At 42.9% G+C, this 14,926-nt stretch overlaps 1 protein-coding gene across 13 annotated transcripts in view; it reads right to left on the bottom strand.

Annotated features, from left to right (window-relative positions):
* CDC42BPA (CDC42 binding protein kinase alpha) overlaps positions 1 to 14,926 on the bottom strand; it is a 322,506-nt gene continuing 307,580 nt past the window's right edge. For 12 of the 13 annotated variants that reach the window (XM_007988230.3, XM_037985490.2, XM_073011467.1 and 9 more), the window contains 2 exons: positions 4,893 to 5,050; positions 1 to 4,472 (listed from right to left, as the gene is read on the bottom strand). In XM_007988230.3, coding sequence (XP_007986421.2) covers positions 4,341 to 4,472; positions 4,893 to 5,050 — 290 coding nt within the window. In that variant the 3' untranslated portion in view covers positions 1 to 4,340. Of the gene's footprint in view, positions 4,473 to 4,892; positions 5,051 to 7,783; positions 14,713 to 14,926 lie in introns of those variants that run through there. The other variant, XM_073011468.1, reaches the window with a different exon arrangement.

Below are 14,926 nucleotides of genomic sequence, written 5' to 3'. Positions count from 1 at the left end.
TAACAGTTCTCTGTTTTATTGCAATACAGCAAAGTCTGGTTAATATTAAGTGATATCAACATAAAATATTGGTGAGGAGTCTTTTGTGACATTTTTTACTATCCCACCTTAAATATTTCTGTGCAAAAGAATCCACATCATTGTTTGGTAGCAGAGGATCTCTTAGAAAGTTCCCTAAAACATTGAGGGCATAAAACCAAACAAAATAAAATAAGGATAGGCTAAAGCAGTATCTTTCCCCCTCCATACACATTTGTCAGCATTATATTCTAACCAAAAAATGATCACACCAGGCCATGCAAAACTGTACAATATTACAACAAGAAAAACCCTAAAAAATTTATAAAATGAATGATATTACACTATCAAATAAAAAGGCAAGTCATTTTGTTTTCATGAGATTTCAAGGTTGATTTGAGTCAGCTTCCCCCGGAACTGCATGGTGTCCTGCGTAGGGAGGCGCCCAGTGTGCTGCCAGTGCTGGGGGAGCCCGCACTCCTTATCTAGCAGGAGTGCACAGAGAACTCTGGACTTGAGTAACAATTAAAGTCATAAGGAAAGAGGTTTCAAAATGGGCTCAATGAAATGCAGCTCATCTAGTTCAGGACTGGGCCAGAGAGAGGGGGGAGTGGAGTGCCCAATTCATTCCTATTGTGCTCACTGGATGTGGGCTACGGCAAAGTCTGCTCTGAGCGCCCCTCTGTCTAGACTGGATGGGGAGCCTTAGGCTTGGCAAGGCCCACCTGCTGGGAGACTGCAGTGGTTGTGATCCCGGTCAAAGGCGGCAAATGGCCCTGCTGTGTCAGTGGTTTTGACGTCTGCTCACCCCTGCTCTAGCTTTTCCTTAATGATACCTGAGATGCCACATACATGTAACCAGTCTTTCTCAGAAATAGATGTGGCCACTAAGTAACAAAATGACATAATTCTAACCTATGGAAGGAGAGGCTGAGAGCCAGCTGGGAATGATAGATTGTTGCTGTAAACATGACAGGAATTTCAGATTCTCCCCTGAAGTGTGGGCACAATAATTGGCTGGAAAACCAAATAGATGGGCTCGTTTTAGTTGTCTCTCATAGCCTGAAAGCTGTGCTCCCTGGGAAATAACAGAAATCACTAAGTGTGTTGGGGGTGTGTATAAATACATATATAATAACAAAAAATGTAAGATCTACTTTAGCAATAATTTGACAAGGAGCAAGACTTTTGTTTTTGGCAAAAATAAATAATATATATGTATGTAATTTTAAACACCCAAAGCACAAAACATGATTAGTCAGAATTCAAGGGTAGATAACTTGGCTGGACATAGATAGCACCAAATACTAACGCAGATAGACTATCTCAGAAATGCCTCTGAATGTATTTTTTTCTATTGAGAAACAAGTGTCTGCTGCCATATACATTTTTAAAATGTCCTGAATGAAAACAAAGGATGTCTTCAGATAGTAATAAAATACTTTACCTGTGAGCTTTACTACTGACTCCTCTGAATGGTCATTATGTTTTTTTCCCCTGAACTCACTCCTTGTCTTTTCACATCATTCTTCTCAGAAGCTTCTGGAGGTAACAGGCTTCATATTTAAGGGTGGGATAAACCCAGTAGGATGACCATTATTTTGGGAAAACCCTCCCCAAAACTATTACCCCTGGCAGTGTTTCTCCCCTAAAGCCCAGGTTTTAGAATCTACACACATTTGGGACTGCTCTATTATGACTGATGAGATGACTTGCCATTGCAGTGGAAAAATCAAAGAGCGCCGTGGTGCAATCCATGGAGTGAATATGGACAATCCGCCCAGTTAGCCTGGCAACCAAGACAAGCCTCAGTAGTTCTCTCTCATCTGCCCTGTTGGGAGGTGGAAGGGTATGACCCATTGCAGTAGAGCCTAGACTTTAGGTAGGGTTATATTTTGATCCTAAAAGCATCCTTTGGAAAATAAGCACCTATAGGCAACAACAATTCACAATTACTTGTCAAAGCTACAAACTAATGGCTTATGTCAATAAGCCATTTATCCTGTTAATCTCAGCTTGGGATGGCCTCCTCCCTGCCTGAGAAGAGAAGGGAGAGAGGAGAAGGCAAGGGGAAAGGGAAGAGGAGGATGGGGAGGATGGGGAGGGTGGGGAGAGTGAGGAGGAGAGGAGGGGAGGGTGGGGAGAGTGGGGAGGAGAGGAGGGGAGGGTGAACAGAAGGGGTGCGAGCTGGTCACGAGCACCAGGCAGGGGGCCAGCTGGCTGACTCCCTTCTCTCACGTGGAGTGCTGAAGACAAGGATCTACCTAGTCATATGACAATGATCCACTTAAAGGGCCGACCCTTGGTATTCAGGTGACAAAAGTATTTTTATACTTCATTCTAAAAAGCAGAAAGATTTGGGAGGTTAGAACTGTGCTGTGAATTACACCCATCCAAAACAAAATATAATCAAATCTGAGCCGGCACCAAACTCAGAACGTTTAAATGTCAAAGCTGTTACATGAAAATTCCCAATTATAGGTGCTTGCAATGGAATCCCTAGCAGGATCCTTTCTTCCCTCACTGCATCTCAGAACCTTCTCCACACAGCAGCATCACCTGGGAACAGCTTCAGCTCCCTGCACATGCCACAGGCCAGCATGGGCTACTGTCAGTGTCACAGAGGTGGAGTCACAGACAGCAGCAGTGAAATGATGGCCTTAAACACTGCAACTCAGGTTAGCAACTGCAGGAAAACTTTCTTCATTTTCACTGAATTTTAAAGAGAGAATCCTGTCTCTCTCAGAGAAACTTAGGCGAAAAGTAAGAGGCAAAATCTCTTTCCTTCCATGAGATATTTTTATTTTTATCTCTTTCTCTACTCATGTGCTTAACTAGTGAAATGACTCTGTAGAAATAGATCATTCTGATTCTGCATCTCATTTCCTTATGGCAACTACAACAGGAGGAATCCAGCTGAAAATGCCACTAACCCCACAATCCAGCACCTGAGAGAGGAAGCCAGTCCGAGCGCCGTGCTGGGCTCACTCTGGCCTGTGCACTGGGGTTGTCATGTCCATTTTCCACTGGCTATGGGAATAATATTTGGTTAAGGCTCTTCAAGCCCTTGCTTTTGAGGTTTTACATTATTTGGTAATGAAAGCCTTTTTTTCTTCCTTTCCCAGGCTTATCTGAAGAAGCTCATGCCCACCCTCAACAAAACAGACTCCTCCTTGGGAACCGTCTCCAGCCCTGGGACAGACACCTCACTGTGACTTACGGAGGGACAGGATGAGACCAGGAAGAAAAGCATTTTTAGAAACTATTTTCTGGACCTTCAGAAGCTACAACACTCCTTGCACCCTTTCAGATGGAAGGGATCAGAGGTGACAGAATCATATATTTCTACATTTATCTGCAGAAGATAAAAATACAATAAAAAGTGAGAAGTGTTCAAATTCTACCGCTAGGAAAAGAAACACCTCGGGTGGAGATGAGTTAGCCTGCTGCTGCTGCTGCTGCTGAAGTGGTTTCAGATGTTAAAGCTCTGGTGCCAGGGCACACTCCAGACCAGCAAAACGAGGCTCTGCAAATGTTTTCCAAAGCTCCCCGAGTGACTGGAGCCTACGACCAGTTTGAGGACAGGGCAATAAAGGGAACTCTGATTTCTCTCGCTCTGCCTCTAAAAATGTGAGCTTGAGGCCTTTCCACCCTTTACATTACTTAGCTGGGAAACAAACAAGAAACAATGTATTTCTTTAAATTAAATCATCTCTCTTATATATGCATCCATCTTTTGTTGAATACAAGAGGCTCCTTTTAAATATATACTTTCAGTACTTCTACATTTATGTATTCATTTAAACTCTGTATTGTAGTAAAATATGCATTGTTTTAATTCATAAGGATTTCCTGGCAACAATCAGGTTGACACTCACTGTGGTTGCCGATTAAGGGCTTAGCGAGCCACTCCAGGGACGGATTCTCCCTTCTGGATGCGGAGAATCCCATGAGCTATTTTAGGACTATAATGAGACTCTACTGTGAAAGCAAAATCTGTCTAATCTTATTCTTATCACTTACATTTGTGTAATCTATTTAAGCTACCTTTGGGAGTAGGGGCAAAATGTTACTGAAAGCAACTCTAAGTGCATGGAATGAAATCAACGTTAATCTAAGCTGCTATGGAAAGTCTGTCTTTGTTGTTGCTGTTAGGCTAGGGGCGTGGATCTGAGAGTCATGTCGTCAGAACTCCTGAATCCCTGTCCTGCTACTGCTGCCAGCCCCTGGTGGCTTTCAGGCTGAGGTGGAGGGAAGAGATGAAAGTGAGAAGAGGCGAGTGGCAGGGAGCGGAGAGCGAGAAGTCTCAGTGCTGAGGCAGCTCATGGGTCCCAGCTCCCGCGGTCAGTGCTCTCCAGGGAGAGGCTCTTGGTCTTTCGGGGTGAAACTGGGCTTGGGGGGCTGCTTAGGTTGGAACTGTTGGAAGCTGTGGAATGCCTCGGAGAGTCAGAGTCCTGTAAGGCCCAAAGTAAAACAATGAGAAGCAGGGGGAGAAAGGGAGGCAGAAGGAGCTCAGATTACCACCGCCCCCTCCAGCCACCCTGACCAAATAACCCCATGGGGCTTCCTCGCTGTCAGTATAAAGCCCCTTCTATGAGCTGAGGAAGAGACACAGAACATGCATGCTCCATCCTTTCTGTAGGCCTTTACAGATGATGGTATTTTCACACAAAAGCCAGAAGTCTGAATGCCTCTGGGAAAATTGCAGTTTGCAACCCAAGTGACTGGCCTAGTTGCCCACTGGCCAAGAGTGAATGCTGGCCCCTGACCCCGACCCCTGCTGCAGTTGAGGCCAGTCTTAAGGTGGTGGAATTGCTTGGAAAGACGCCCTAGTCTTTTTGATGCATGACGTCTCCGGAACCCTGCCCACTCACCTCTCCGTCAAAGTCCCTCGCCGGGGCATCACTTCCTTGGTCCATGCCTCCGGAGGACAAAGAGCCCTCTGATGGGGAGGGCATGGGCTGCCGCTTGGCACTGTAGCTTCCTCCAGAGAATTCCCTCTTTAATGCGCTGCCATTCTGTGCGGATGACCCTACAGTACATCATGCAGGCAAAATTTTACATATACAGAGGGGACAATACTCTAGAAAGCACACAGACTGCTGAGCTGACAGGCCATCCTTTGTAGGCCCCAGACCCCTCCTCCCCTGAAGCACATTAAGTCCAACTGAAGTACCTTTGCCCTGGGCTCAACCCTGAATCCAGCAATCTCACTCGCTATTCCTGTCCACTCCAGCCATGGGGACTCCCGGTGAGTGAGCAGCACTCTCTAGGCTGTGCCATCTGCCCAAATGCCCCACTTGCTAACAATTCCCCAGAATCCGTCAAGTCTCCACCTGCCTGGTACTGCCTCGCAAGTGTTTCCCAGTCACTGACAGCTCCCAGGCATCTTTCATGGCATTTATGAAGTCATGTTATCATCATGTGCCTGCCATTCTCCTAATAGATGAGGTGTCTTTGCCTCTCCAGGGCCTAGCACAGGACATGGCACACGGCAGGCTCAAAACAGATGTGCTAAAGGAGGAAGCTGGGTTGAACCATCCCCAGAGAGAGGCCATGCCACCCAGTGCAGAAATATCGCTTATCTTCTAGACAATTTTCATAAAACCACAAAGAAAACATAAAAGTACTTTTACTTCACAGGGCAAAGAGTCTGAGATATAAAAAAAAAATGAGGTTTTCTTCAAAGCCACTCTCTACTGTGTTCTCAAAGTTGGGGTACGTAACAGTGGACCAGCAGCATTCACAGGAAGAAAAGCCAAGAGGCAAAACACCCTGGGAATCTTGGGGCTATTGTCAGTACCTATTTAAAGCTCTTAGCATTCCTTACTATTACAAGGTTTTTGCTTAAACATGCCTTAATCGTGCTGAGTTTCTGTATTAGGATTATTGGTCCAAAAGACTGTATTGAGGTTTTAGTACAAGTCTAAGGTACAGGCTGTGCTTGTTTCAACTTTTTGCTGGTTTAAGATGTCTCAAGTGATTTTTACATTAAGAATTCAGTGAAAATGTCAAAACATGATAGTTTAAAGCAGCACATTTATCTAATGACCACCAAAATACACAAGTGTTCATAAATAAACTGAACAAGAGCCTGCCTGGGCGGACTCTGTCCTTGGTAATCCCCCTTCCAACTCCCTTCCTCAGCTTCTTTGCAAAGCCCCTACCTAGGCTGCAGTCACAGGCTCGTTGGCATTTCCTCAACACTGTAACTGACTGACTGCAGATCAGCAACACTGGTAACACAGATAAACAATACTGCTTAGCATATGATGGAGCTTTACAAACACCAACGCCCAGCCCTATCCCAGAACAATTACAGCAGAGTTTCTGATTTAACTTTAAAGGTTCTCCTGTGATTTTTGCACATTGACTTTGTATCCTGAGACTTTGCTGAAGTTGCTGGTCAGCTTAAGGAGATTTTTGGACTGAGATGAACGAGTTTTCTAAATACACGATCATGTCATCTGCAGACAGAGACAATTTGGTCTCCTTTCTTCCTATCTGAATACCCTTTATTTCTTTCTCTTCTCTGATTGCCCTTGCCAGAACTTCCAGCACTATGTTGAATAGGAGTGATGAGAGAGGGCATCCTTGTCTTGTTGCAGTTTTCAAAGGGAATGCTTTCAGCTTTTGCCCATTCAGTATGATATTGGCTGTGGGTTTGTCATAAATAGCTCTTATTATTTTGAGATACGTTCCATCGATACCTAGTTTATTGAGTTTTTAGCATGAAGGGTGTTGAATTTTATCAAAGGTCTTTTCTGCATCTATTGAGATAATTGTGTGGTTTTTTTCACTGGTTCTGTTTACATGATGGATTACGTTTATTGACTTGCATATGTGGAACCAGCCTTGCATCTCAGGGATGAAGCTGAATTGATCGTTGTGGATAAGCTTTTTGATGTGCTGCTGGATTCAGTTTGCTAGTATTTTATTGAGGATCTTCGCATCAATGTTCATCAGGGATATTGGCCTGAAATGTTCTTTTTTTGTTGTGTCTCTGCCAGGTTTTGGTATCAGGATGATGCTAGCCTCATAAAATGAGTTAGGGAGGATTCCCTCTTTTTCTATTGTTTGGAATAGTTTCAGAAGGAATGGTACCAGCCCCTCTTTGTACCTCTTGTAGAATTCGGCTGTGAATCTGCCTGGTCCTGGGCTTTTTTTTTTGGCAGGTAGGCTATTAATTACTGCCTCAATTTCAGAGCCTGTTATTGGTCTATTCAGGGATTCGACTTCTTCCTGGTTTAGTATTGGGAGGGTGTGTGTGTCCAGGAATTTATCCATTTCTTCTAGATTTTCTATTTTATTTGTGTAGAGATGTTTATAGTATTCTCTGATGATAGTTTGTATTTCTGTGGGATCAGTGGTGATCTCCCCTTTATCATTTTTTAAATTGTATCTGTTTGATTCTTCTCTCTTATTAGTCTGGCTAGCAGCCTATTTTGTTAATCTTTTCAAAAAAACAGCTCCTGGAATCATTGATTTTTTTGAAGGGTTTTTCATGTCTCTATCTCCTTCAGTTCTGCTCTGATCTTAGTTATTTCTTGTCTTCTGCTAGCTTTTGAATTTCTTTGCTCTTGCTTCTCTAGTTCTTTAAATTGGGATGTTAGGGTGTTGATTTTAGATCTTTTCTGCTTTCTCCTGTGGGCATTTAGTGCTATAGATTTCCCTCTACACACTGCTTTAGCTCTGTCCCAGAGATTCTGGTACAAGTACCTTTGTTCTCATTGGTTTTAAAGAACTTATTTCTGCTTTCATCTCATTATTTACCCAGTAATCATTCAGGAGCAGGTTGTTCAGTTTCCATGCAGTTGTGCGGTTTTGAGTGAGTTTCTTAATCCTGAGTTCTAATTTGACTGCACTGTGGTCTCAAGACACTGCTATAATTTCCGTTCTTTTGCATTTGGTGAGGAGTGTTTTACTTACAATTATGTGGTCAATTTTAGAGTAAGTGTGATGTGGTGCTGAGAAGAATGTATATTCTGTTGATTCGGGGTGGAGAGTTCTGTAGGTATCTATTAAGTCTGCTTGAATCACTGTGCAGAAATCATATGCATTCCTACACACCAGTAATACAGACAGCCAAATCATGAGTGAACTTCCATTACAATTGCTACAAAGAGAATAAAATACATAGGAATACAACTTACAAGGGATGTGAAGGACCTCTTCAAGGAGAACTACAAACCACTGCTCAGTGAAATAAAAGAGGACACAAACAAATGGAAGAACATACCATGCTCATGGATAGGAAGAATGAATATCATGAAAATGGCCATAATGCACAAAGTAATTTACAGATTCAATGTTATCCCCCCATCAAGCTGCCAATGACTTTCTTCACAGAATTAGAAAAAACTACTTTAAATCTCATATGGAACCAAAAAATAGCCTATATAGCCAAGACAATCCTAAGCAAAAAGAACAAAGCTGGAGGCATCACACTACCTGACTTCAAACTATACTACAAGGCTACAGTAACCAAAACAGCATGGTACTGGTACCAAAACAGATATATAGACCAATGGAACAAAACAGAGGGCTCAGATATAATGCCACACATCTACAACCATCTGATCTTTGACAAACCTGAGAAAAACAAGCAATGGGGAAAGGATTCCCTATTTAATAAATGGTGTTGGGAAAACTGGCTAGCCATATGCAGAAAACTGAAACTGGACCCCTTCCTTACACCTTACACCAAAATTAACTCAGGATGGATTAAAGATTTAAGCATAAGACCTAAGACCATAAAAACCCTAGAAGAAAACCTAGAGAATACCATTCAGGACATAGGCACGGGCAAAGACTTCATGATTAAAACACCAAAAGCAATGGCAACAAAAGCCAAAATTCGCAAATGGGATCTAATTAAACTAAAGAGCTTCTGCACAGCAAAATAAACTATCATCAGAGTGAATAGGCAACTTGCAGAATGGGAGAAAAGTTCTGCCATCTATCCAACTGACAAAGGGTAATATCCAGAATCTACAAAGAACTTAAACAAATTTACAAGAAAAAAAAAAAAAAAAAAAAACAACTCCATCAAAAGATATGAATTGACACTTCTCAAAAGAAGACATTTATGCGGCTAAGAAACATACAAAAAAAAGCTCATCATTACTGGTCATTAGAGAAATGCAAATCAAAACCACAATGAGATACTATCTAATGCCAGTTAGAATGGTGATCATTAAAAAATCAGGAAACAATAGATGCTGGAGAGGATGTGGAGAAATAGAAATTTTTTTTTTTTTTTTTTTTTTGAGACACAGTCTCTGTCACCCAGGCTGGAGTGTCAGCTCACTGTAAGCTCTGCCTCCCAGGTTCACGCCATTCTCCTGCCTCAGCCTCCCGAGTAGCTGGGACTACAGGTGCACGCCACCAAGCCCAGCTAATTTTTTGTATTTTTAGTAGAGACAGGGTTTCACCGTCTTAGCCAGGATGGTCTTGATCTCCTGACCTTGTGATCCACCCACCTCGACCTCCTAAAGTGCTGGGATTACAGGCCTGAGCCACCACACCCGGCTTAGAAATGCTTTTACACTGTTGTGGGAGTATAAGTTAGTTCAACCATTGTGGAAGACAGTGTGGCGATTCCTCAAGGATCTAGAACCAGAAATACCATTTGACCCAGCAAACCCATTACTGGATATGTACCCAAAGGATTATAAATCATTCTACTATAAAGACACAAGCACACTTATGTTTACTGCAGCACTATTCACAATAGCCAAGACTTGGAACCAACCCAAATGCTCATCGATGACAGACTGGATAAAGAAAATGTGGCACATATACACCATGGAATACTATGTAACCATAAAAAAGGGAGTTCATGGCCTTTGCTGGGACATGGATGAAGCTAGAAACAATCATTCTCAGCAAACTAACACAGGAACAGAAAACCAAACACCACATGTTCTCACTCATAAGTGGGAGTTGAACAATGAGAATACATGGAAACAGGGAGGGGAACATCACACATCGGGGCCTGTCAGGAGGCGGGGGGTTAGGGAAGGGATAGCATTAGGATAAATACCTAATGTAGATGACAGGTTGATGGGTGCAGCAAACTACCATGGCACATGTATACCTATGTAACAAACCTGCATGTTCTACACATGTATCCCAGAACTTAAAGTATAATCATCATCATCATCATCATCATCATCATCCCTCCTGATGATTCCAGAAGGCCCCTCAGGCTAAGAACCACTGACAACCTCACTCCCCAGAAGATGCATTTCCCCTAACACTCCATCCCCATGACTGGGTTTCTCCACATGCAATGGTCTTCATTTGTTGACATATTTCTCAGGAAATATACCCTTTACTTTTTTGATGTGGAATGCCTGTCTCCTTAGATTATAACCTAATCAAATGCCATAAAATATTTTTTGAGTTTTCTTCCAATTCCATGCCTAGTTTAGTGCTCAGTTCAACAACAAAAAAGTTACTTTAACATTTTGTTATTCTGCACAGAAAGCCAAACTGCCAGAGACTTCCACCACTTTGCTTATTAATGGTGCAACCTTAAGCAAGTTATTTTACCTTTCTGAGTTTCCATTTTCTTTACCTTTAAGTAAAAAAATAAATTCTACCTTACAGGACTTTGTGGGAACAACTCAACACTCAATGCATGGAGAGTAACATGCAAGACAAGGTGTGTGTGGGCCCGCACTGTGCTTCTGGTCTTTTCACTGTCTACCCTCCTTCTTAGCCATCATTTATAGAACAAAGAAATGAACTGAATTCTACCCCAGTGATTTCCACTTTTTTTTCACTTTCAAACTTCAGGAATTTTTTTTTTCAAAGAAAGGTTACACTCAAACACTACAACATTAAAAAAAAAATCAAGCCAGGTCTGTTTTGATTGAACAGCAAAAGGGGCTTGGGGACCCTCTGGCTGAGACCATGTACTGTACTCAGGGCACAGCCCCTTCCAGAGAGTTTTAAGTGGTGACTCTGGGGGCTGGGCCCTAAATCTCTTGGGGATGAGCGATGTCCAACCTCTGCATGACTTCCAGGAGGGTCTGGTAGGTTCCCAGTGAGTTCCTACTGCTGACAGGAGTGGGTCTCATTCCTCAGGTGAACTGGGAAGGAGGGAAGGAAGCATGATGAGCACTGCTGTTTCAGTTTGACTTTGCATCATGAAATCGCGAGTCTGGCTGTGGAAGATCCTGTGTTTCTTGCTGTAGAGACTGAACATAGTTGGCCTGTTCCTTCTTGTCTCTTTCTTGGCTGGCTGTCCTTCTGGAAACATTTTATATGAATTGGCCTAGTCTTGAAGCCAGCAGGAGGCACTCTAAACACCTGATGCCCCTCGGCATTCCCGAGAGGGTCTTTCCTCTTGTGTCTTTACTGGACAAGCAGCTGGTAAGCAGGGACATAAAAAAGGCCAAACTCGATGAACGCATTAAGGGCCTTGACAAGAATGCCAGGCCAGTTCCAGTTTGTCGTCTGCATGCCATCAATAGTGATACGGGAGCCTCACTTCAGCACCTCTAAGGAGATGGGCTGTCTCGGCTCTTTAAATCTTTGCAATTTAGGGCCTATCTTTATCTGCAATTCCATAAATCCAAAAGTCCTGAAAACCAAAAGTTTTTTCACAAGCTTGATGCAAATTCATGTGATGACAAAACCTTATGTGAACTGGGCCGGGCGTGGTGGCTCACACCTGTAATCCCAGCACTTTGGGAGGCAGAGATGGGTGGATCACCTGAAGTCGGAAGTTCAAGAGCAGCCTGGCCAACATGGTGAAACCCTATCTCCACTAAAAGTACAGAAATTGGCTGGGTATGGTGGCGCATGCCTGTGATCCCAGCTACTTGGGAGGCTGGGGCAGGAGAATTGCTTGAATCTGGGAGGCAGAGGTTGCAGTGAGCAAAGACTGTGCCATTGCATTCCAGCCTGGGCAACAGATACTCTGTCTCAAAAAAATAAAAACAAGGCCGCACGTGGTAGCTCAGGCCTGTAATCCCAGCACTTTGGGAGGCTAAAGTGGGCGGATCAAGAGGTCAGGAGTTCAAGACCAGCCTGGCCAACATGGTGAAACCCCATCTGTACTAAAAATACAAAAATTAGCTGGGCATGGTGGCACCCGCCTGCAGTCCCAGTTACTCGGGAGGCCAAGGCAGGAGAATTGCTTGAACCTGGGAGGCGGAGGTTGCAGTGAGCCAAGATCGTACCACTGCACTCCAGCCTGGGCAACAGAGTGAAACTCCGTGTCAAAAAACAAACAAAAACAGAAACACAAAACCAAAACAAAAATCAAAACAACAACAACAAAAAACCCAAAAAAAATCCTGGAGGTTGACTTTAGGCTTTGTTTATAAAGACTCCATTTATTCCTATATTTACAGTGTGAACAGTCATAACTTTTGCTGTTTGAGTATTAATGTGTTTGTGGGAACTTAATGTGTTTGTTTGTCATGGATCTTGCTGGGAATATAACATAATACAAGGTAGATCCCTTTCTAAAACATAAAAACATTCTGGCCTCAAGGGCTTCAGGTAATGAATTATAGACCATTACTTAATTCCTAAAGTTGTAACACCTTTGTACCTGACTTCTTGATAACTTATAGTTAGTAACAGCTTACATTAATCATCAAATCTAGCTATCGCTAATAAAAACATAATAGAAGTGGCTGTTATTTTCCCACTTAGCAAGATTTTTTCATGGTGGTCAGGGCTACATACTGGGTCCAGATGATGTTAGGCGATAATGGCAACAAAGTTGCAAACTGTACATTTCAACATCTTGTCAATCAAAAGCTCCTTGAAAGTATGCTCTAGGTCTGTAGTCAGCCTCCAAGATGATTGTCCCTTCTAGTATTCACTCATATGTAGTCCCCTGCCACACACCCAGGGCTGGTCTGTGTGATCAACAGCATACTGCAGAAGTGATGATACAGCACTCCTGAGGTTAGGTAGAAGACTGCTGCTTCTGTCTCTCTGATCACTTGCCCTGGAGGAAGCCCGCAGCCAGGCCACAAGGACACTCAGGCACTGGGTATGGAGAGGCCCACAATGGCAAAAACGGGAAGCCTCCAACCAACAGTCGGTGAGGAACTCAGACCTGTCTACAACCACATGGGTGAGCCTGGAAGCAGATTCTCTAGTCACAGCTGAGTCTTGAGGTGACTGTGGCCCCAGTAAACAACTCAACTGCAATCTTCTCAGAAACCCTGAACCAGAGCCATCCAGTCTATGATGTTCTCAGATTCCTGACCCTAAGGCATTGTGAGATAATAAATGTTTGCTATTTTAAAGCTCCTAATTTGTGGGATAATTTCTTATGTAGCAAGAGGTAACTAACACAACATCATTCACCTTTATGTTGCCAGAATCTAAAAAAAAAAAAAATACCTGGGCACAAATTGGGTGCCAAAATCAGTACTTGCTGAATGAAGAGCAAATGAATGGTGGAAACTCAATCTGCATCAGAAGACTTGAACTCAACCATCTAACATTCAAGAATAGAAGGGAACAAGTAAGTTTTCTGACTCAATGACTTTTAAATGTGAAATTGAATTTAGTGCAGTTACTTTCTCTTAAAGTTCATTTGCATGGAGGTGAAAAAAGGTTTCACTGAAGTTGCACCTGGTACACTTTGGGACTGCATTTACGCTGGCACACTCGATTGACAGTCTCTCTGATCTCCAAGCAAGTGCCATGCTCCCGGGAAAGCACACATTTGAGGAAGTTACAGAAAAGCAACCCTTCAGCCAAGAACAGTCTTCCCCAGGTAAGAAACTACAATGATCACTTGACAATGTACAACCTCACTGCTTATAACCCAGGAAATATCTGAGATCGCAGTGAATTTGATGGGAGTAAAATTTATTTTTTTAAATCAGCCAGATGTCCCATCTGTACATTTCTCTCATTTTGAGGTAAGTAGCCTTTAGCATCTTTGTATAATTTTATTCAGGCAGACAATATCTTTTTATACACCTTTCCCCCACCAAAAAGTTGCTCCGTGACAGTAGCTGAACCTAAGTGCACCACGGAGCAGTTTTTTCTCTACAGTCCCTTAGCTCAAGGTTCTAGTTTGAAAGTGTAGAAAAGAGATGTTGCAGTTCCGAGTACAGTTTAAAAAAAAAAAGAGAGAGAGAGAGAGAGAGATAAAGAGACTAATAAAGACTGAGACACACCTGAAACAGGTACTAGGTCATATATGATTTTTACCCCCAGCACCTCAGCAGAAGAGTTGGTAGCTAATGGATCCTCAAAGATGTGTACTGAATGAATGTTATCTTTATTGTGGTAAAGGGTATATTCTTGAATCCATTCCTGGCCTTCTTTCAGTGAATCAAACATATGCATTTTTTTTTTTTTTTTTTTTTTTTGCTAGCTCGGGAACTTTGGACATGCCTGGAATGTCCTGCCCCAGCCCCTTCTTAAACAGTGGTAAATGGGAGTAAATGGTATCATACTAAGGCCCTAGCAGAAAGTCTGGGTGTCATCTTTAACTCTCTCCCTTACTTTTCCACAACTAATTCATCATCAAGTCTTACTGCTTTTAACTCTGAAAATATATCTGGAGAATCTACCATCTTCTCTCCTTCTGCCCCTGCTGCATCCCAAGCCCTCATCGGTTTCCACCGGGATCACTCTAGGAGTCTCCTATCCGGATGCTGGCTTCCACTCTTCCCGCCTCTAGTCCATTCTCCACTTGGCAGCCTGCAGGATTGTTTTAAGAATGTAAATTGAATGAAAAATTTTCCCTACTTAAAAGTCTTCCTTTTGCTTTTTTTTTTTTTTTTTTTTTTTTTTGAGACGGAGTCTTGCTCTGTCGCCCGGGCTGGAGTGCAGTGGCCGGATCTCAGCTCACTGCAAGCTCCGCCTCCCAGGTTCACGCCATTCTCCTGCCTCAGCCTCCCGAGTAGCTGGGACT

Source organism: Chlorocebus sabaeus, chromosome 25 (genome assembly GCF_047675955.1).
Source record: "Chlorocebus sabaeus isolate Y175 chromosome 25, mChlSab1.0.hap1, whole genome shotgun sequence".
In the NCBI taxonomy this organism is placed as follows: Eukaryota; Metazoa; Chordata; class Mammalia; order Primates; family Cercopithecidae; genus Chlorocebus; species Chlorocebus sabaeus.
Note: the sequence above shows the minus strand (reverse complement) of the source record. Positions and strands in the feature narration are given on the sequence as shown.